The sequence below is a fragment of the Siphateles boraxobius genome, unplaced genomic scaffold (assembly GCF_051911475.1).
Source record: "Siphateles boraxobius isolate OS27281-9 unplaced genomic scaffold, OSU_SipBor_1 32, whole genome shotgun sequence".
Taxonomy (NCBI): domain Eukaryota; kingdom Metazoa; phylum Chordata; class Actinopteri; order Cypriniformes; family Leuciscidae; genus Siphateles; species Siphateles boraxobius.
Window position 1 is genome coordinate 1,990,425 of NW_027508942.1, and position 23,971 is coordinate 2,014,395.

Consider the following 23,971-nt stretch of genomic DNA (forward strand, 5'->3'; position numbering starts at 1 on the left):
CAAAAGAAGTTAGAAGGAAGAATAAACTGAAATTCACAGCATTTTAACAACCTCTTCTCACATATTTGAAGGCTGCTGTTGGATCATTATAGGTATATGTCGTTTTATGTGACGCATTGCTTAATAGAGAGCTTACGACCTACTATCTACGTTAGCCTTAAGAACAAATAGTGCACCCGTATAAGTACAGAGTTAGTTACAAACTAACTAGTAGTTATTAAGCCTCTAGTGTGGACTTTACGTTCCAATTCAAGTAGGAACTTGCGAATGACTGGTGCAATGGTCGGTATCTACGTCGCTATGATCAGATGCTTTTTTAATTGCTGTTGTTTTCTCATCACTGTCAATTTGTTGTGTGTTTATATTGTTATTGAAGGGAAACTCACAGCACATATTTACATATCATCGAACATGCCAAATTATTAAATTGAGCCACGTTCTAATAATTAATTGCCATGTTTAAGTTAAATCAAAACGAGGGAATGAATTAGTTCAACATGGCAACAAATTACTAAAATGATGGAACGAATGAAACAAGTGTGGGAACAAATTCATAATTTGTGGCCACGCTTTAACTAAAACGAGTGAATGTATTCTTTAAATTGTGGCCACGGTATATATATTTTTGACCACATGTCATGTGCGGGGCTCCAGAGAAGTAAATGAACTGAAAAGCTGCTATCGGTCTGACATTTGTGTGGCACCGGGTTTAATACTTCTGTGCCGGCTTGTGCTCGTCCATCAGCTGGCTAGCTTTAGGAGGAGATTCCTTGCTTTGTTTTTGTCGTGTTGTCACAGGCTGTCAATTAGAGGCCTGTTCCTTTAAGCCTGCAGCTTATTTGCCCTTTTCTCACACACATCCTGCCATTGTCAAGAGGATGAAATGATGCCAGCAATTATTGAAGCAACCTAAAGGACTCTGGGTGCAATCTGATGATGGTTCTCAACTGGTGTTACTTCCAGAACCAGATTTTACATTGAAGAGGCATATGGAAAAATATTTGTGGTGTCAGACTATTGCCCCTCTTACATTTTAGCGCATGCTATCCCTTCAAGAAAACCAATGGAAAACCCCCCCAGGGAAAATAAAAATATTTACAGATGACTGTATATACCAAACATAATGCTGAAAATAATGTTGTATGATCCATTTATGTTAAATACCTGCATACAAATATACAGATAGGTTTGGATGTTTGAGTCTGGATTGGTATGGAATTTTGAAATAGAAAATGTATAGGAACCCTGATTAATGGGAGTATCAGCCATATTACCAAGTGAAAGATGAATTTCTACCAAAATACCATTAAGTTTAAAGGGTTACTTAGTTCACCCAAAAATGAACATTATGTCATTAATGACTCACCCTCATGTCGTTCCAAACCCGTAAAACAGTTTAAGATATTTTAGATTTAGTCCGAGAGTTTTCTGTCCCTCCATTGAAAATCTATTTACGGTATACTGTCCTTGTCCAGAAATGAAATAAAGACATCATCAAAGTAGTCCATGTGACCTCAGTGGGTTAGTTAGAATTTTTTTTTAGCATTTATTTAGCATTGTATTCTCTTCCGGTTCTGTTGTCAATCCGCGTTCACGAGGCCAGTGACGCTGCTGACGTTAAGACGCTGCTTGCGTGTTATCTGGTGCGTCCGTGTATTCGGGTTCAAATAAATATGTCTGGTTAAAAAAAATGCAAGTCTTCCCCTGTGTCGAAATCCTTAGACATGTTTGCAAAGATTGTTTTGTTTACAGCGTGCGTCTCCCTCAGACTGTAAACGAAGCTCGGGCGCACCAGATAACACGTCAGCTCGTCTTATGTCAGCGGACTCATGAATGCGGATTGACAACAGAACCGGAAGAGAATACAATGCTGAATAAAGTCGTCGTATTTGTTATTTTTGGAACAAAATGTATTTTCGATGCTTCAAAAAATTCTAACTAACCCCCTGAGGTCACATGGACTACTTTGATGATGTCTTTATTCCCTTTCTGGACAAGGACAGTATACCGTACATAGATTTTCAATGGAGGGACAAAAAGCTCTCGGACTGAATCTAAAATATCTTAAACTGTGTTCCGAAGATGAACGGAGGTCTTACGGGCTTGGAACGACATGAGGGTGAGTCATTAATGACATCATTTTCATTTTTGGGTGAACTAACCCTTTAATTGTGAGGCAGCACGTTGCCAAATTTGTTATATTAACAGAAACGCATTTAAATTTCACAGATTGAAATTTTATTGCTAGTATCAGCCACATTGCCAAGCAAACGATGAATTTGTACTGAAATACCATTTAGTTTTATTTGTAAATATTTTTTACTTTAAAAAAACTAAACTAAAAACAAAAATGTCATGCTTTTAGGATCCACTAAACAATTAGGCACTAATAACAAAAATATATATTAGAAATATAAGAAATGTAATTTTTGCCAAAATTCACTCCTAATTTTTGAATGGTCGTCAGTGGGGATAAATGTGTTTTTTTTTTTTTACAGAAAGTGTGTTAGCGTCGACCATGGCCTTGTAATCTTAGTCTAAAATAATTGCAGCTGTAATGTTTATGGAGAACATGATCTCTCTGAGCAATGAGAGACATGCATTTGCAAGACTGAACACCCAAATCAGAGCCACGTCTGACAAATGCTTTCAGGAAATAAAAGCATCATGCTTTGTCCCAGTGTTTAGGACTAATGGACCAGCAACCGTTCATCGGGTTGTAGCTGTTTGTTAAAATGCGCAAATTTCAATTATATTGTGTATAAAATGCATTTAGACTGTGCTTTGAAAGAAGACTTTTTAATTAAGATGTTGTCGTGGGTGACGAATGCCATTCAGCCTCTGCACAGTCTTTATTTGAGGTGTGTACTCATTAAGAGTTCTGATTATACTCTGAAGATGGATTATAATTGAATGGAAAGTCAATAAGCCACAGATCCTATGGAAGAGCACGCTTTGAAACTGATGTAGTCACTTTGCTTCTTGAAAATGATTAATGGTTTTTCTAACAAAGGTTGCCTTGCTAATCTCAGATATAATCAATTAATTATGCATTTCTTTTTCAGCAATGTTTTATATTTTATATACAGGGTTTAAGTATTTTATTTATTTATGTATTTATTTTCAATAATATTGTTTTTCATCTCTAGCAGTGATGTATTAGAGTGTCGCCGATTGTCAACACGCTTTGTATTGAAACAATGTTGGTGGTATGTTTAAATGAACAATGTTTACTCGTTCTCCTTGTTACTGAGAAATTGACGTTAATTTGTCGGATGACTTTTGACAGCTCCTGGGCTTTCGTGAAAACTACCGATTATACTTCTGAATTTTGTATCCCCGCCCACAGACAGTCAGTTATTAACAAAACAGTAAGGGTAGTTTTATTACTGAAAATTGTATTGAACTATGTCTACTCTTTAAACAGCATTATGGTAAAATTGAAACACTATGGCTAGAGCTTTCGTACCTGTATGCGACGGTGTTTTGCTTCGGACGTTGAGAACTGACAAAACAGCAGTTTCTTTCCACAAACACAGAAGTTTTTCAGATTTTCCGTCGCAGCCTTCTCTCTGTATTTCTGATTCTTTGCAGCCTTTATCCACTGCCTAAACACGCTGGATCCTTCACTGGAAACTGAAAGTAACTCACTACCGCTACACGTTTACTCTTTGGATTCCTGCACCCGGGAACAATACAAGTCAACACCAGTATGACTAAAAGTTTGCTAAGAAGTATTTCTTACCAAGGCAAGGTGGTATTTGACTCTACCTTGGCATTTTGTCACAAGGTTATTATAGGTTTGCATTTTTTAATTAGTTTTTAATTTAATATCATTTTCAAATTTCCTATAAATTTCAGTTTTAGTTCGCTTTGTTAGTTTTAGTTTATTTTTTATTTTGTCAACACACAAAGTAGTTTTTTATATATTTAGTTTCAGTTTTAGTAATTATACTGTAATTATTGCAGAGTTAACAGAACACTTCCAGTTAGACATTTCATTTCAGCAAAGTTTAATGTTTGCAGTTTACAGTTAACTCTTGTGGAAACTTCTTAATAATAAAAATAAAATAATTGTTTGAGAACCAAACAAATGCAGCTTAAAAGTAAAAATTATTCTATTAAACTCATTCATATTATAGATGAAATATTATATAAACAAATATATATGTTAAACGTGGTGTATAAGAAAGAAAAAAATGTGTATGATTTTGTTATGGTTATTTCTATGATTAATCCTTTCAAACATATTATTCTATTATTGATCCATTTTTGCTTTATATCTATTGTATCTTTTAATATAATATACTCACTGTTATACTCATTTTCACGACATTTAGTTGTCTTCTACTCTGAAAATGTATGTCTATTTTTTTTCCGTTTTCTTCTCAGTGTGGTATCCTGTCTAATATTTGTGGTATCTTGTTTGATAACAAACAAGCTGCAGCTGTATTTGCATATAAGGTCTAGACATGATGGAAATACTTATTTAGCCATTTCTGCTACTTAGGGCTGGTTCACACAGAAAGTGTTTTTGCTTTGAAAAACACGAGACGAGGGCAGTGGAATGAGGAAAATGTGCAAGGTCTCGTGACGCGTCTTTTAAAAGTTGAACTTATTTTATCTTGAGTGCCGCGTTTTTAGAGCGTAGTGTCATGTGCGAGATGCTGAAAAAGTTCAATATGTCCGTCTAGTTTACATAAAAAATAAAGTAGCGCAGTAACAGGATTTTCTGTTACAGGATGAGAGTTTATTAATTACGAAAACAATCTATTTTTGCTAATTATTATTTTATTTCAGTTAGTTTTTATTTATGTTGAAATCTCTATTTTATTTTAGTTTGCGAAAATGTTTTTTGATCAATAGTTTTAGTCTTAGTTTCAGTTTTTGTTTAAGAAAATAACCTTTGTCAACATGCCCAGTGCATTATGGGTGTTGAGGTTTTCCTATTTGGCAAAAGGAAGACAACAGCTGTTTTTCTCTGCTGTCTGTTCAGTTAGCACCTCTGATTTAAATTTTTTCTGCCTTTCTATTGTACAGGAAGCCAAGTTTTATTGAAAGCCCATTTTGCAAGTGGTAAAATACCTAAAGTGAAATCCAGTTACAAGTGGACTCAGGAGACATATTAGAGATACACTTTAATAATAAAGTTATTAAATAATAATACTTATAATACTTAAAGCTGTAAGTATTATTAATTAAGTTATTTATTTTTTCATTTGTGTATTCATTTATTCATGTGTTTTATTCATTTGTTTATTTGTTTATTTTTGGGTATTTCCAGAGATGCATATGACTGAATGAGAAATAGCCTAGCACTCATTTTATTGTATTATATATTTATAAGATGCAAGGGCTGTGTATTATTTTTTTAACTCACACAAGCAATTTTATGTAGCACCAGAGGGCTAATTAATGCTAATGATAAGTGCTTTCTTGTTTCATTCATTCGGCTTAACTGGCAGTTCTAATATTAAGTAAACTAATTTATTTATAATTTTTAATATAGTTATCCTAGATTATTGATGAAGTTGTCCATGACGTGATTGAAGTTGTAAAATTCCATTCAGATCACATGCTATCATGATCATCCTCATTGTCATATTGTATACATGTTTAATATCCCCAACATACTGATGCTGAGGAGAAATGCATTGGCGGGCTTTTGTCCTGCAGCTAAATTTCTTTCATTCACTCACACAAGCACATATTGCCCACATTTCCTGCAGTTGCAGTGTGTTCCTGTTTAGCAAGTCCATTAATATTTAATTCCTCCTTTTTATACTCACCACCTAATGCTGAAGTCTTCCCGGAGTGTCTGGATGATTTTTGAAATGAACAATGTTCCTTTGCTTCATCTTTCCATTTGTCATTAGCTTCAGAATTCTATATACAGTAGCCACATTTAAAAAATTCGGCATCACATGGAGCCTTTAACCTGACAAAGCCAGACGATAAAACTCGCACATGGCCGCGAGATCTTTAACTTGCGTCAAAGGCTTGATTTGACCACCAGAAGAATAAGAGTAACAATGGGGTGAGTTGTCAAGATGAAGAGAGCCTTGTCACAGAATATATACTTTCGGTAATGAGAGGAGGGTGCCAAATGCGCAATCTGAGGGGTTGCTAGGCAACTGCATCAGCATCACTCCAGCAGCCTCATGTCAAGGAACGCATTGGAACGACGAATTTGAATGGCATCGCCTGGCTCGTTTATGTGATTTGCTGTACATTGATTGGAGGCAGCATGGCCCATTGCCTTCCTCTTATCTGTGACGATAAATTCACACACAGGCTGAATCGCTCCGTAAAGCAATTAATCTATTCATTGTTTTCCTGTGATGATCAGCTGATGTTTTTTTTTTTAAATGCAGATGCTAATATTTTTGCTTGATAATACGCAAACCTTTATGTTTTTCGTGTTTGTTCAATGAACCATTAAGAATTATTGCACATGGAACATTCTTCGGTGTAACATGATTGTTCAGAAATCATTCTATTTTGAAAACAGTTGCCACTTAATATTTTTGTGGAACCATTTTTTAAAATTCAAATGAACTGTATCTTGAATAGAAAATTATTGGGAGAATTTTTTTTTTTTTAAATTTTTGATCAATTTAATGCATCCTTGCTGAATAAAAGTATTACTTTCTTTAAAAAAAACTTTTTAAAAATAAAAAAATAAAACTCCAAACTTGGTTTTATATATATATATATTATATATATTTAAGTTATTTACTGTATATTGTAAATTCTGTGTGTACAGTTTTAAACACTGCAGTTCAAATGGACACCTTTATTATTAATTATTATATTATTCATAACATTTAAATGACTTGTTCTATCCTTGAATTAGTAGCCTGTATATCTATGATTGATTAAGTTTCATCTGTTGGTTTTGGTAGGTTTCATCAGTCTTGGACTGAGTGGCCAGAAATGATTGTAATGCGTTGCAGTGACTGATTTATTCATTCATCAATGCATTAATCTAAAATTTAATTCCATTTTTTTTATCTACTGGTCTAATGACATCTTCATTACCATTGAAATGAATACTGCTTTTTTTTATGTGCTTCTACATCTTGCTGTCTGAAGAGCACTCTGGTGATGACTGTACTTTTAAAATCCACCCCCTTTTTGCTCTTACAGCGTCCTGAACACCTTCAGGCTCAGTAGTGCTGGAGTCTCAGACACATTTCATCCTTTTCCTGATCGATTGTGACGCCCAACTCCTCTCTCCCTCTGCTGAGGGAGCACTTGCCGTCTGTACCTCTGCTTTCCAGTACACGAGAGCAGGTGACTGGAGTACACACACTCACAAGTCACCTGAGATATGATGTTCCTGCAGACCAAGCAGTAAATGCTATAGTCATCATGTCCAGGGCTGGACTGGGACAAAAAATCACCCCTGGCATTTTGGCCCAGACCGGCCCACTACATGTGTTTTTAAACACAACCGATCTTTGCATGCCCTTGAATATGTATACCAACTCCTATTACTTAAAACCACTAATGCCATGAATAAGTAAGATTTAACAGATGAAATAACTACTAATTGTAAAATACAATTGAACTATACTCCACAGTGATGAATCCTTAAACAAGCTATAAGCTGCATTGGCTAGCAATACCAGTGTTTCTCACAGGATTTTTTGTTAAATCTGTTGTGAGTGGACCTCTGCATGCTCTCCCGTAAGAAAATTTAGTGCTTTTTAATGTTAGATTCATCAATCTGGTGCACTTTGAGAGTTCAAAATTAAGAGCTCCAACCCATATTCAGTGTGCAAATTGAACAAAGAAAAACTCTTTTAGTTGTGAGAAAGTGTCTGTCTACATTACACTACTATATAACAATAGTTATAATATTAATCCCATGACAGTAATAGCCATATATTGTAAAACAAATGCACTGAAAAATAAAATAAACTTTCATAATTAGTTTTTTTTACTAATTTCTATACTTGAAAGAGATAAACACATGATCTTTTATTTTGACGGAAACTGCATCCAGCTTTTATTTTGGCGGAAAACATGGTTTACAAACGCGTCTCATTATAATTCTAGTAAAATGCGTAATTGTCAAATATGCATATGTGGAAATAATGCTGTAATGGGTTCCTATAGTCATAGCTTAAGTGTTCTGAAAGTAACTAGTTAAGCTTACCGCAGTTCTCTACACTCACTAATTTCTCTCCTTATCCTCCTCGCTGTCCTCATCCGCCACTTGAATGGCTTTTTTTTCTTTTCTTTTTTCACTATTTCTCAGCGCATTCCTTGCGTTTTATCTCCATCTCCATCGACTATAGATACACACTTACACGCTCGCTCAGAGCCCAGAGGGGGATGTGTTTAAAGATGTGATTGGACCAGGCTACTGTCAATCAAGAAATGAACCAATGGGCCGCTGATCTACGTGTTTCATGTAGAAAAAAAAACCCTACACTTACTCTTTTTGTCCAATGCATTACATCAGCACAAAGATCCCAGCGCTGCCAATTAAGCAAAACAAAACTACAGGAATGGGCCGCCGATGTACAAGTTTTATGGGCTGTTCAGACCAATATGTATATATATATATTTTATTTTTTTATTTTTTTTGTATGAGATGTATTGGCCCAAAAAGCACTTCTGCCCACTGGGAAAGTGCCCGTTCTGCCCAATGGCTAGTCCACCCCTGGTCATGTCTACATCTGACATCTATTTCATGACCTGGCATATCACAAATGTGAAAAGTATTGTCCAAATAACAGGAAACTGCATTGCAGGCGTGAGAAATAAAGCCACAATTGCGGAGATCTAAAGGTGCAGTGTGCCCTTATGTCAGGACGCTCATATCCACGTTCTCTTATTGAAGTGCTGTCCCTGAATTGACCGCAAACGTGTAGCAGGAACTAAGGAGCTTTGTCAAAACTGATATTCTCTCACGTGATGTCTTTTTACTCCCTTTTTGAGAGCAAAATATAATTAATTCCCTGGAGTAATCCTTTGCCTCATAGAGGTTCACTGTCACTATCATACACGCAAAATTAATTACATGATGTGTCGATTAATTAATCAATAAAATTTGACTGAGACATTACCCACAAAAGTAATTTAAAATTGTAATAATTTTTCACAATATTACTATTAAAAAATATTTTAACATGTAATTTTTTACAGTGATTGCAAAGCTAAATTTCAGCAGACATTACTCCAGTCCATAATCCTTCAGAAATCAGTACATGATCCTTCAGAAATCATTCTAATATGCTGGTTTGATGCTGTGCCTAATTTGACTGCAAATGTGCCACAGGAACCGAGGATCTTGTCAAGACTTGTTGTACCTCATGTGATGTTGTTTTACTGCCTTTTTGAGAGCAAAATATAATTTATTCTCTTGAGTAATCCATTGCCTCATATAGGGTTCACTGGTATGTCAGGACAGCCTGGTGTGCAAGAGGATTGCGCACAGTAAAGATCTTGTCTTGTTAGAAGAAGAATGAGAACTCCATTCCCAGTGCAAACGAGTACATGCACGAGCATGAAGTGACAAATCAGATCTCATCTTGTTCTCTCACTCCTCTTCTCCTCTGTAGACTTCTGGAATGGCTTCTAAACCTCATCCGCCTCTGATGAAGAAACACAGTCAGACCGATCTGGTGAGCCGACTCAAGACTCGCAAGATCCTGGGCGTCGGTGGAGAGGATGATGATGGAGAGGTGCACAGGTCAAAGGTCAGTGTTTGTATATCTTGTCCTTGTACAATTCCTTACCCAAGTTCCCTGACTTGCATAGCAACCTAAACACACAGACATGCATGTCCATTTTTGCTGTTGTTTCAGTGAAACGGATGTTCATATTGTCAGTGTGCGATTAGAAGCAGTACATAAAACAACAATGCAATCTGCTTGAAATAGGTGCACTAATAGGCTCATTTAGCCTCAATTTTACCTGCTGCTTTTTGAGTAGTGCGTTACCATTAGTAGGGTTTTAGTATTAGTATTAGGTTTTTTTTTTTTACCTGCAATGTTTGACACGCATGTCAGCAATGGCAACTTTTTATGCAATGGGAGTAGATTTAAATATAATGCTGTAATCAACATTTTCACGATCAGTTCATCTTGGCAGCTGTAATAGTTAAAACGAACAATACGTTTTCAAAAGAGTTCCTTGTGGAATACTTATTTCATATGCAAAGTTACCCAATCACAGCAATGGGCTTTTATTTTAAAGACCCGGCTATTTGAACAGTGTGTTCAAATCAAAGGGATAAAAACAGGGTATACATTGCTTTTATTTCTAAATGATAACAGTTTTTAATGCAAAAATACCTCAGGAAACATTACAAAATAAAAAAAATGCCGTTTATGAACCCCTTTCAAGGGGTCATGACATAAGAAATCAAATTTTCCTTGATCATTTGACATATAAACGCCCGTACACACCGGGACGAATATCGGCGCGCGTTATTCGCCAGCGTTTTCAACGCGTTTTTTGTGTTCACACCCAAGCGATTTTCGCTGACGATGAGCCAAGTGGACACGCAAATTCATTCTCTGACATTAGATGGCGCTTATGTACATGAAAGACATGAAAGGCTATGTACATGAAAAACAATTAAGTGAAATGAAACTCACCATCAAGGCCCATTTGCTCTGCAATACCACTCCATAACAGTTCTCTTTTATCAATATTTTTGTAGTCGCTGTCGCGTTTGTCATACAGCTCCTTATGTTCTGACACCAGCGAGACCAGCAGCTCTACATTTATCTTGGCTTGCATCTTCCTTGTCTTCTTCCTGGCAGTGTGTAGACGCTACTTGGCGTATATCTTCTTCGCCGTTACGTATGTGTGCTCGGCAAGACCAATTTGTGTTTGAGCGCCCCCAAGTTGTGTTTTACAGTAACTTCATAAGCTCCAGAAACGTGAGCAAAAGCGCCAATCTCATTGGTCGGATAGTTTTTGACGCGGCGCGTCAAACCAAAAAAACGAACCCGAGTCGTTTAAAAAAAAAGAGAAACGTGCCGTTTTTTGTGTCGGTGTGCACACTCACATTGGCGCCCTTTGTTTAATCACGAGGCGTTAAACGTTGGCGAATATCTCGAAATTCGTCCCGGTGTGAACAGGCCTTAAGACACCATTGTACCATTAAGACATCCTGCAAGTTTCATAGCTTAAAAATTCCTCGTCCTCATCCATCTTATTTTTCAACTCAGAAGTAAATTGTTTTCTGTAAATGTGCGAGACTTCCGATTTATTAGCCGCTATAGGGAAATAACAAGAAGAATATATCAAAGTGCAGTAAACTGTAAAACTGTTTGTGCTACAAATCAGACAATACATTAGAATAATATGGTAATATGGCCCCTTAAAAACGTATCTTTTCATACAGAGAGTCAGAATGAAGGTTGAATATTAAAATAATAAAAATAAAAAATCCTTGTCATAAGCCCTTTAAATATTATGTTTGACCTGCTGTTATATTATCTGATAAAAATGTCATATATATTGTATGTTCAATCTTCTAATCACTGCTATTACAATAAAGCATGTAAAGCTTGATAAGGTACCATTTGTTCTTGTTTTGCTGGTACTTGTACCCGAAGAGCTTTTTCCAATGAAATTAGATCTGCACTTGGTGCACAACATACAGTAATCCAGCATCTCATGGTATGAGATGTACGATATGAAAAATGATATATGATAAACATTGATATACTTCCATGATATAAATATATATATATATATATATATATATATATATATATATACACGCAGTGCTCATGTTCACAAATATGCTCTTTGATGCGTCTACCCATTCCTGAGGCGGTTTGTCCTCGCTCATGAGAATTGTTTATCGGGTTTGCGATAGAGGAAGATGGACCTATTCACAACTAAAAATAAATGAAGCAAGCACTCCATTTTACTTTTCACTCGTCCTTAAGCTGTACACCCACAGGAAATTGATGCGGTGAAATGGCTGTTGTTTCCTCCATGAGCAGGAGGTTTGAGTTTCCTGTATATAGAGTGAAGGGTCTTGGTTTTGCGTGACGTTAGAGTTATTCAGAGCTGTGGTATGGGCCCTGTTCTGCACTTCCCCTTTCAGCACATCAGATTCAGCTCTGTGGGGATTTCACTAATATAGGGTCTTTTGTAGGATTTAACAGAGCCATTCAGCAGTATTAAACACTATGGCTATTCAGTATAATTTGAAAAGACTAATGGTATTATATGATTTAGGCATCTAACAAGCTCCCATTTGCAGAGATTGCAATGAAAGATCTTCTGGTTTGCACAACTGGGTCCAGTGTTGAGGAGGGGACTTTAAAAATGTAGATTGCCAGTAACAAGCTACTCATGATTTAAATTAAACTTCAGTCAAGGTATCCTTGTGAAATAAAGTAGTTAACTTCTTTGAAGCTGCGGTGTATTTTTAAGTGAGCAGATAGGCAGTATATATTAATCAGAGGCTCAGAGCATATTTCTCTGACTCCACAATAATAGGAATTTAAATGAATTAATTTCGACAACTTAACAACTCAGGGAATTCCCAGGCTGCTTGTAAGTACTTGAATTTTAGACACATGGATTCAATGACTACAAAGTATGTGCAAACAAACATAGGTCCTTGAAAGTGGTTGACTTAAATTTTGTTAGAGCATGATACTATTACAAAAATGCACCTTGTGCTAAAAATGCGCTATGTGTTTGAAAACAAACAAAAAGCCAGAATGAAAAATTGGCTAATATTGAATGACGAATGTAGCTTAAAATGTGATGACAAATTTACATTTTCATTTGGCCTACTTAAGTCTTAAGTGTCACAAGATTATATTATTATCATTTCTTATTATTATCATTGTTAAAAACAGTCGTGCTGCTTAATATTTTTCCGGAAAACGTGATCATTTTTTTTAAGGATTCTTTAATGAATAGAAAGTTCAAAATAACAGCATTTACATGAAATGGGAATCTTTTGCAACATTATAAATGTCTTTACTCTCACTTTTGATCAATTAATTGCATCATTGTTGCATAAAACAATTGTTGCACCTTCATGTTGTTTCAAATTGTATGCTAAAAGATATTCTGAGGAATGTTTCAACATTTTTTTACCCATACAATGAAAAGCACTGGTGCCCAGAACAACATCGGACGCCATGGGCTTTCATTGTGTGAAAAAAAAATCTGAATATCTTTCTATCTTTTTTTGTATGTCAGTAAGTCATACAGGTTTGGAATGAAGTGGATGGATAAATTATGACAAAAGTTTCAGTTTTGGATGAACTATCCCTTTACCGGATATCTTGCTTTGTTGTAAAGGTGCATTTACACCGCTGTTTGTTGGAGATTATATTACAGGTCTCGAAGGTACTCCCAAACACTGTGGGTCACATCCTTCAAATGACAGATTTTCTGTAGAATTTCTGTTGCTTCCCTTTCCCTGAATTGCACATTTTTTCCTTCATGCATGCGCCGTTGCTTGATGAAGGATGAAGGATGAAGGAGCTGGTGGTCACACAGAGCAGATTAAAAACAGCATTGTTTATTTCTTCCTGTTCCTGCCTTCCCTCTGCCTCTGTTCGCTGGCCTGTGCCACACTATCCTGCATGATTATTCCTGCTAAATGCGTCTCACGCTCATGATTCAGGTCTGCTTCCTGGAGTAGGGTCTGTTCCTGTGAAAACCACGCATGCTAGAATGACTGTACAGATGCATGATTCAGTAATGTCACAGAAGCCAGAGGCCAAACCCCCATTCAGACAGATGCACATGTCTGAACACATGCACAATCACATGATACACACCTAGTGAAGCACTGTTTTTATGTGTGCATAGCCTTTTGGTGTGAAGTATCCAAATGGAAGTTGCATTTGTATCAGCAGTTGTTTTGACAGCCGAGCTAGTGTAAAGATGTGGTAATAAACCTCAAAAAGGTGCTCTATATACGTTTATATATCTTCCACACAAGTCGACCTGGGCTTTGGTTATAGCGCTCATGATATCAGTCTCATTGCTATGCCTGGTTTTTATCTTCTGCTTGACTCTGACCTGCAGTAGCCTCTAATTAGGATGTTGATACTCGCTGAGAATTTCTTGCAGAGGCCAAAGCGGTCAGCAAATTGAAAATATTTGCGCTGTTTTAGAGCTCAGAAAGGTCTCGGCTGCTCACACTGCTTGAATAAGATGGCCATCACAGAACCAACCACCAGATGAAATGAAATTTGCAGTTAGGCTGTTGGGAAAACACGCGTTTGAGCCTGAAATCTTTACTGCTGTGAATCTTAATGAAATATGACAGCTCTAAAATTAAAACCGGATTGGATTTAAATTTAATCTAGGCTTATCATCATTACAGTTGTACACCTCTGACCTGGAAGCAGAAGTTTCTGCTTAGTGATGTAACTTCTTTGTAATCATTGTAAATTGAAGATATATTTTATTTTATTTATTGCCATAACCTAGTTGTCTGGGATTTTTCCTAGTGAGCTCATTAACAATAATAACATGGAATAAAATACAATAAACGCATATAAATACAAAGAATGAGAAAAACACACATGCATACATAAAGTGTATATCCCATCGAAATACAGATGCATAAATACCAGAGGAACTAAGAGCATGAACAATCCTACAGTAAGAGTCGCCAATAAAAAAAACGTGTGGACCTAGTTTTAAATTGGCCCTGAACCGTCAGTCTAGAGGTGTCCGGCCGAATTTATGAGATCTTTAAGAACTGTTAGACCTTTTCTCTGCAAACGTGAGACATAAATGTCATCAATGGTGGAAAGATCACAACCAATAATTTGAGGCAGACCACACTATAAAACTGCTCTGACTTCTGAACTGTGGAGCTGCCGATCCACTGTAATTGAGGAAGTCAGCACACTTTCTTTCTCAGATCTATTAAAGTTGAACATTTTAAGGTGTCTTAACTCATTAATGAGTTTTAAATAATGCCTCTTAGGTTATCATCCCACTTTAACAAATTAGAAATGGTGGTTCGCAAGAAATTTACGCCTCAACACATTCTCATTCCTAACTTGTCACATATTGACGCTTGGGTCAGGACCCCTCGGCGTCACTTTTTAACACTTTTTGCCCCTCTAGAGTCCCTGTTCGACGTGCAGGATATATAATTGCTTTCAATTAAACCTTTGTTGACATACACAGGCGCCATGGGCATGGGAGTTTTATCCTCATGAATGGAGGTATAGTTTTGCCATTATGACATGTATGTTGGGGTGTGATTTTCAATTTAACCAGCCAGCATCATTTTATTTACATTTATTTGAATTTTTAATTTACACTATTTTGAGCACGTAGCCCAATCCCTACCCCTAAACCATTTGTGTATTATATAATATAAAACAGGATACAAGTTACACTCTGTTCGTATGGCTACAGTAGACTTGGAATGCAACACAAGTTGTTTTTAATACTTTTATACAGTTTTTTGGTCATTCATTGCAATAAATAGCCATGACTTTACTTATTTGCCTGTTACGCATTGTAGGAGTGGGGTTAGGTGCTCTAAAATCTATTTATAAATATATATTTTTTAAATCCTCTTTTACAAATGCAAAGAATTAAATGCATCTTGATCTATACGGCCACAGAGGACCGCAACTGCAACACATCGTCATTTGGACTTCTTTTTGTACCACTTTTGACTTAAATTATTTTGATTACTCTTGTCTGTCTGTTATGTTTTTTCTTTATAACTGTACTTTTATATTTTTAAGGAATGCTTATGGGTAGGTTTGAGGTAGGAGCGGGATTAGCGGCTCAAAATATATTTTTAATGCTGTATTGTCAAGCTCAAAACCAAGAAAACATGAATACATTAAATAATCTTATTTATGACCTTTTTTTTCTTTTGAACAACCCATTTTCAAGATATTTTTATGTAATAATAATAATTACATTTTCAATTATTTGAACAACATCTGACCTTCTGTACAAAGATCAGTGTCACAATTTCTGCATTATTTTTATCAGAATGCAACAAAACAGTTCAGAATAAGAAAGATTTCTTTTTACTTTTACATTTAACTTTTATTTGCTTTTACATGTTACAAAAGGCGCGTTCACACAAAGAACGATAACTATAACGATAACTATATTAGCGTCCACACCAGCGTGCGATATCATTGTGTTTATGATAAGCGTTTTCTGCAGTTATGTCGTCTGCTGCTTTAAATGCTCTAGCTCATTAAAGAAGGATGGATTCTGATTGGCTGTCAATGTTTTTAATCATTCATCAGTTGGAAAAAATAATTCTGAAAGTGATTCCAACAGTATTGTGTCTCTGTGCCGTCATATTTGGTGTGAACTCTGATATTCTTTTATATTTAGAACGTTTTTAGAACTGTATCTTTATTTTTATCATAGTTTTCAACCTTGTGAGTTGGCCTTGTATTTTGATATTTGCACCCCATTCTATGTAGTTACTTTATATTTATTCATTGTGTTTTATAACTAGGTATTTCTTGTCTTGTCATGCAGAAATCTTATTTTACTCTATTCTCTTTCAGCACTCTGCACGCTCTAAACCGGAAAATAAGTCCGTCTGTCTGCTCTTTGAAAGATATTGTGGTATTGTGTTGTCATTTCATTAACTTGAACAGTCTCTCAGCAGAGGCTGAGTTGAAATACATGTTATGTGGCAGCATGAGGCGGCAGTATCGGATCTAACGGAAAAATCCAATTTTTTCTCTTGTTTACTTTGGGTGATATTTTAAGTTGTGGTGATTGTTTAGACAGCTCTGGGCATCTACATTCTGGCAGTCACCAAATCTAATTTATTTTGGAGTCATTAGCACATCCCAGTATGAATGCCAGCAGCAGCGTCTGCTGTATCACTGTGGCAGGATCTACAGGGGACCTGCACCATCGCAGCCCTCATAGTGTGTGTTCTCTCTTTATCTCTGCATGCTTATTTCCCCACCTCTCTGCCTCCATTCTGTCTCTTACGCTCGCTTTCTCTTTCTTATCTCCCTGTTGCATTCCTATTCTGTCTTATTTCACAGTCTTTAAGGAAATCCATACAGGGTTCTGGAGGTTTGGCTTTTTATTGACATTAGATGTGCACCCATTGAGAATAAAAGAAACACATCCCACTCATATCCATCACAGCATTTATAATGTCATCAATCAGCAAACCTGGAGTTGTGGCTGAAATAAAATGTTTCTTCCATGCACAAATCAATAGAATAGCAATCCAGCAGGTGATTGTGGTTCTACTAATCTCCCATCTCATTGCGTATTGACATTCATGCTGATTTTGAGTCAAATTGTTATGCTGATTATATACACTACTACCCATCAAAAGTTTAGGGACATTTCTTTTTTTTTTAAAGAAATGATTTTTTGATCAAAAGTGACAGTAAACACATTTTTAATTTTACAAAGATATTCTGTTTAAACCAATGATGTTCTTCTTAACTTTCATCAAATCAATCCTGAAAAAATGTCTCAAGTTTCCACAAAAAATATTAAGCAGCACAACTGTTTTGAACATTGATAATAATTAGCAATGTTTTCTGATCAGCAAATCAGCATATTCAAATGATTTCTGAAGGATCATGTGACACTGAAGACCAGGGCCGATTCCAGGATTTTATAAATGGGGGGCACAGGGGGGGCCAAGATCCAGTCAGGGGGGGCCCATGGGAAATCAGAAAATTCAAATGGAAATAAATACGTGTTTAGAAAATAAATACGTGTGTGTGTTGGCAAACGTTCTCTGCATGAAATCTGTCTCTGACATGGTTTCTTCTTAAAGAAACCTTGGATGTCCTGTTGCGGTGTAAAAATAAACAAATACCCATTCAGTATAAATTACACAGAGTTGTAATTATAGTGCCTTTAGTCTTTAAAACAAAAGATAAAGTAATATGTGGGTCATTCCTGGTATGTGGTGACATTTTGGCATCATAAATGTTGGGGAAAAAAGGCATGATTTTCATGTTTTTAGCATTCTATCAAAATAGTGACATGTTTAACATATAGGTTTGATGTTTGACATATAGGTCAAGCTCAGGGACTCTATAATAATAATTATTGGTAGATTGTTCAGACACTGTCCATAAAAATTTTCCACCCTGTTAGGGACATATACGTATATCACAACATGTTAATAATGTAAATGTTAAACAATAATGAGCTTTTCTTGCATAGTATATGTCCCTTATGCCATCTTAGATTTTTTCTTCTTCTTGAAACAAGCAAAACAATTTTTGATGAATCGAAAATGTTTAACATTCCACCCTGCTAGGTTTATAGATCTAACAGGGTTTGAAAATTCTGAGCTAAGTTAGCCATAGCTCTTTGAGTGATCAACATTTTTAGCTAGCTAACCTTCTACAGATGAACAGAACTTTTATAACTATGTCAGATTTGTTTTTACATTTTTTTGATAGGACAAACATTCTCCATAACATAGCCTAACAGGGTGGAACTTTAAGGGTGGGACAAGCAGGATAACATTTCAAAAACTAAAAAAAAAGTTAGGAGTGAGAGCTGAAGCATACCTCAGTTTGTACAGTTGAATTCCAGCAGGTAAAAGAAAAGAAATTTCACTTCTTGAAAATGGTCTCAAGGAAATTGCAGTTGGATTTGGAAGGCAAAAAAGTACATACTAACAGGGTGGAAGATGACTTCAGGTACGCAGTAATTGAAGAAAATTTTAAGAAAAAGACCTATATTTCCACATGATTTATATGTATGATTAGAGGCAATTTAGCCTAGTCTATTACAGAATTTAAAAATATTTTGAGGTTTTTGTCATTTCATGGTTTATATTTCTTGCAGAAGTTGATTACTGTGCACTGAGGACATGATATAATTGAATGCATACATCAATTAAAATTGTGTAAAATACAAAATAGTATTTTTAATGTCTATTATCTCTGATTAAATGGTAAAGAATACTTCAATCTACAATTCAAGCCATTTATTATAAATATGTGACTCATTTTAGAGAAAATATGAGTAAATAAATCATTGGGACAGGAAAGTCACCGCATACCAGGAATGACCCATGTATCTATTTTATATTTATGTAGACGCGCTGCCACGGAATAACACTGACAAGTCATCTGCCGAAATTACGTTAGCTAATCTAACGTTACTGGCTTGATCAGTCACACATGAAAGTAATCAGACCAACATATGGTGCGATATTTCAAAATATATACTGTAATTGAGTGTGTGCATATACCATAAACAGTGACGCGTCAAGGTGTTTTCTCTCTCTCTCCTACTGTTTGAAAAACGCGGACCTGTGATTCCGCTTTGCGAATCGCAAATCAAGCAGTGATTGACAGCGCTCTGATCCAATGGCGTTGGACATTGTCAGGTTGACAGTAAATCTAGCCCAATGATGTTGGGGGGGGCACCAGGGGGGGGCCAATCATATTTCAGGGGGGGGCAGTGCCACCCCGTGCCCCCCTTCTAGACACGCCCCTGCTGAAGACTGGAGTAATGATGCTGAAAATTCAGCATTGCAATCTCAGGAATAAATTACATTTAAACTGAAAACAGTTATTTAAAATTGCAATAATATTTCACAATGTTTCTATCAAAAACGTTTCCTACCCTTTGAATGATAGTTCACTTAAATTCAATCTATTCATCGTATAAAGCGATCAAGTCTCTTCAGAAAATTTGGACTAAACCGCTCAATTCATATGGATTAGTTTACCAATCTCTTAATGTACTTTTGAAGCATAAAGTGGTAGTTGTGTAGCTGTCAATGGAGGGACAGAAATCACTCAAGATTTCATTAGAAATATCTTCATTTGTGTTCTGAAGATGAACGAAAGTCTTATTGGTTTGGAACGACATGAGGGTGAGCAATTAATGACGGAAAATGTGTGAATCTCTGGAAATCATCAGAGACTTTGTGTGGGTGGCGGCATTTGCTAATTTATCATCAAATTGGGTTTCATGCTAAATATATTGTGTTATTAATCAACCTATTCACCGGTGGCCACCAGACGTCAATGATGACAGGTTTCTTCACTTTAATTAAAGATGTTTTAATGATTCGCTCCACACACTGTGGATAACTCACCATACACTATTAATTCATCATGCTTCAGACTGATTTAGTTGTTTTTGTTCATCCGAAGTGAATTTAGATGGGAGGTTTCTGTTGCAAATGACTCTTCTGCTGGATGTGACAATTTGTTATTATTCTGAGTGTCGTGTTTTTCTCCCTCGTGTCTATCTCTCTCCCCACATCTTTCTTTATTCCTCCCTTCACCTCCTCCTCTTCTCTCTCAGATCAGTCAGATGCTGGGGAATGAGATCAAGTTTGCGGTTCGAGAGCCTGTGGGACTGAGGTAAGACAACATCCCTGTGCTGTTCTGCCACTCTCTCTGCACTGTGGTGCTTAGGGGAGATTGCTCTCATTCACCTCATTTATTACATTCTGCCTTGGGTCAACAGTGCAGAAAATAGCCTTTAATTAAAGCACAGTTATTTTGACAGGCCACACCTGAACCAGCTGAACCCTGAACCTGATAATTGTACAAATTCAGGTTCTGTTTCAGTAACGTGTAGCGTTTCGTCTGTCTTTGGACACGAATGTAAATGATTTATGTAAGAAGAATCCCCTGCAATATTATTAGCTCCTAATTTATGTGCATTAGCTGTGTCATTTGTGAAGTCTACCTACCTCAGATTGAATTTCACACCATTCAGTGACATAGCATATTTCTGGAATGTATTCAGTGGGGTCCAAAAGCCCGAGACCGCTAGTGAAAATGCTGCTAATTTAAAAAAAAAATGTTTTAGTTGTCAATGTTTTAGTTTATGTTCTGTTCATGTCATTTATTTAATTAGTTCCCTATAAAATGGGTAGAATCTAAAATATGTCTTATTCATTTATCTGACCTCCTGTAAAAAGTGTCAAATTACAAATGTATTTGATTAGTTACCTAAAATAGGGTACAATCTAAAATATTTAACTCTTTCCCCGCTATTGATGGAATTTTTCAACTTTCCATGTTTTCACTGATATAAGGTATGTATATGTAAAATAATGCAATCATCAACATTAAACTGCATATAAATAAAAAATGCCTAATGTTAACGCATGAAATATCGACTCGGGATGAGCTACAGCACTTTGAAGCAGTTCCCCATTCAGAATCCCATTCAGACGTAGTCTTTGACAAAAACTTGATTTTCTCAGCTTTTTGCGCAAAATGTTGTTTTTATTTTATTTTTTTATTTTTTATTTTATGAAACTTCCACATTCAAGTATAAGCTAGAATTAAACTTTTTTTGGTTTTGTTTAAAAACAGAGGCTCTATTGTATGTATGTATATTGCATGTTCAGATATTCATATAAAAAAATATTCTAGAGCCATGAAACTTTTTTCAAAAACAATTGTGAGGAAAGAATTAATATTTTCAATTTATATCAAAGGGGTCTTAATATGAGAAATCACTTTTACCTTGATCATTTGACATATAAGAGGTCTTTTTACCATTAAAACATGAATGAGGCATTTATATATCACTTTTCATATTTACTAATGTACACCCAAAGCGCTTTAAAATCATGTCGGGGTCTCTCCTCAAACTCCACCAGTGTGCGCATCCACTTAGATGATGCGACGGCAGCCACAGTACAACGGCGCCAGTGCGCTCACACACACCAGCTATAGGTGGAGAGAGAGTGATAGAGCCAATTCAATGTAAGGGGATTATTAGGAGGCCATGATTGGCGAGGGCCATTGGAGGGAATGAGGCCAGGACACCGGGGTTACATCACTACTCTTTACGAGAAGTGCCATGGGATTTTCATTGAACACAGAGAGTGAGGACCTCGGATTAACGTGTCATCAGAAGGACGGATTATAAATAAAACATTTGCATATGACTGCCTCCAGAGCAATACATCGATGAATACTTATACATCATCACACCATAGGCTCCGCCCACTGGTGTTCAGTCACTTAACGGCTGACACTTGCTAAACTGGATGTGAGCGTCACATCAATAATCACAGATGCTGTCTACACTGATGCCTGTCAGTTTCTGACACGCCGCACACTTGAGTCTGACGTCAACAGGACATTTGGAAGAGTGAAAGAACGTTTGCTTTGACGCGTCCAGTTTAAACAGCTGGTTTGTGTCTGTACAGACTTCAGAAGGATCCCAGCATCAGAAACAAGTGGATGGTTTATTTTAATGGCGTCATGATGACGTCATTTTATTATACAGCGGCCAACAAATTGACTAAATCAAAGTTTCTTTCAGTTTATTTCCAGGTTTAAATGCAATTTTGAATCCCAGATATTTGGTCTCAGGCTTTTGAATCCCTCTTTACAGCATTGCTAAACTGCCCATGGCATTTTAGAACATTTTAGAATACGCAATCAAAGCTGTTTTCTCTACTGACTCTGATGTTTTTTCTTTCTCAAGGTTATGGATTCTCTTCTCTGCTGTGGTTTTCACAGTCATGGCCCTTATGGTGAGTTTCAGCACCTGAAGCTCCATAAGTTCTCAGGAGCATTGCTTTCTTACTATCTTCAGAATGAGTCTAGTCATCATTAAGTGGATTTCTGTGTGTGATTTATAGGCCCTAGCCTTCCCCAACCAGCTCTATGAGGTTGTATTTGACCAGGAGCAAACAGCCACCAGTGTCTCTATACGTCTCTATGGAGGGGCCATTCTCAGTAAGTCATATTCATGTCATTCTGTAATTTTTAATAACGCAGCATTACCTAAGGATTTCTCTTAGACTTGGTCATGTACAGTCATGGTCAGAATTAATGGCACCCCTGGTAAATATGATCAAAACTGGCTGTAAAAAATAAATCTGCATCGTTTATCCTTTTGATCTTTCATTCAAAACATTGCCAAAAATCTAACCTTTCATTGAAGTAAAAGAATTGAAAGTGGGGGGGAAATCACATTATGAAATAAATGTTTTTCTCCAAAACACGTTGGCCAAAATTATTGGTACCCCTAGAATTTTTTACGAGTAAAATATCTCTGAAGTATATTCTCATTGATGTTTACCTTTTTTGGCACACCAGGGTGTCTAGGAACATGAAACTGTCTAGCTATGACTTCTTGTTTCACAGGAGTTTAAATATGAGGAAACACAAAGGCCAAATTCCCTTATTCATCCATCACAATGAGTAAAACCAAAGAATATAGTTCTGAAGTGCATCAAAAGATTGTTGAGCATCACAAAATAGAAAGTGGCTGTAAGAAAATAGCTAAAGAATTGAAAATCTCCATTTTGACCATCAGGGCAATAACTAAGACGTTACAATCAACTAAAGATGTTATGAATCTGCCAGGAAGAGGATGTGTGTCTATATTGCCTTAATGCACGGTGAGGAGGAGAGTTTGAGTGGCCAGAGACTCTTCAAGGATCACAGATGGAGAATTGCAGAGATTACTTGAGTCTTGGGGTCAGAAAGCCTATTTAAAAAAAAAAAAAAAAAACCTACATCACCACATGTTGTTTGGGAGGGTTTCAAGAAAAATCCTCCTCGCTCGTCCAAAAACAAACTCCAGCATATTCAGTTGTCAGACACGACTGGAACTTTAAACGGCACAGGGTTCTGTGGTCAAATGAAACAAAAAAAGAGCTTTTTGGCAGCAAACACTAGATGGGTTTGGTGCACACAAGGATAAAAAGTACCCCATGTGTACAATTTAATGTACCGTTGGATCTTTAATGTTGTGGGCATATTTTTCTGCTGGAAGTCCTGGACTTCTTGTTCAGATACATGTCATCGTGGATTCTATCAAATATCAACAGATAAAAAATCAAAACCTGACGGCTTCTGCTAGAAATCTTATAATGGGCGATGTTTGGATCTTCCATCTGGACAACGATCCAAAACATATATCAAAATCAACACAAAAATGTGTTACAGAGCACAAAATGAAGCTTCTGCCATGACCGTCCCAGTTCCATGATCTGATGAGTTGAGTGAACTGAAGAGGAGAA

General features: G+C 36.4%; 1 protein-coding gene across 4 annotated transcripts in view; it reads left to right on the forward strand.

The window, feature by feature from the left end:
• Nucleotides 1-23,971, forward strand: part of tp53i11b (tumor protein p53 inducible protein 11b) — a 67,825-nt gene that overhangs the window by 38,580 nt on the left and 5,274 nt on the right. For 2 of the 4 annotated variants that reach the window (XM_077194490.1, XM_077194491.1), the window contains exons 2-6: nt 7,150-7,296; nt 9,576-9,713; nt 20,275-20,333; nt 22,426-22,474; nt 22,583-22,679. In XM_077194490.1, the coding sequence (XP_077050605.1) occupies nt 9,585-9,713; nt 20,275-20,333; nt 22,426-22,474; nt 22,583-22,679 (334 nt within the window). In that variant the 5' untranslated portion in view covers nt 7,150-7,296; nt 9,576-9,584. The remainder of the gene's footprint in view (nt 1-7,149; nt 7,297-9,575; nt 9,714-20,274; nt 20,334-22,425; nt 22,475-22,582; nt 22,680-23,971) is intronic. The other 2 variants (XM_077194489.1, XM_077194492.1) reach the window with 1 other exon arrangement.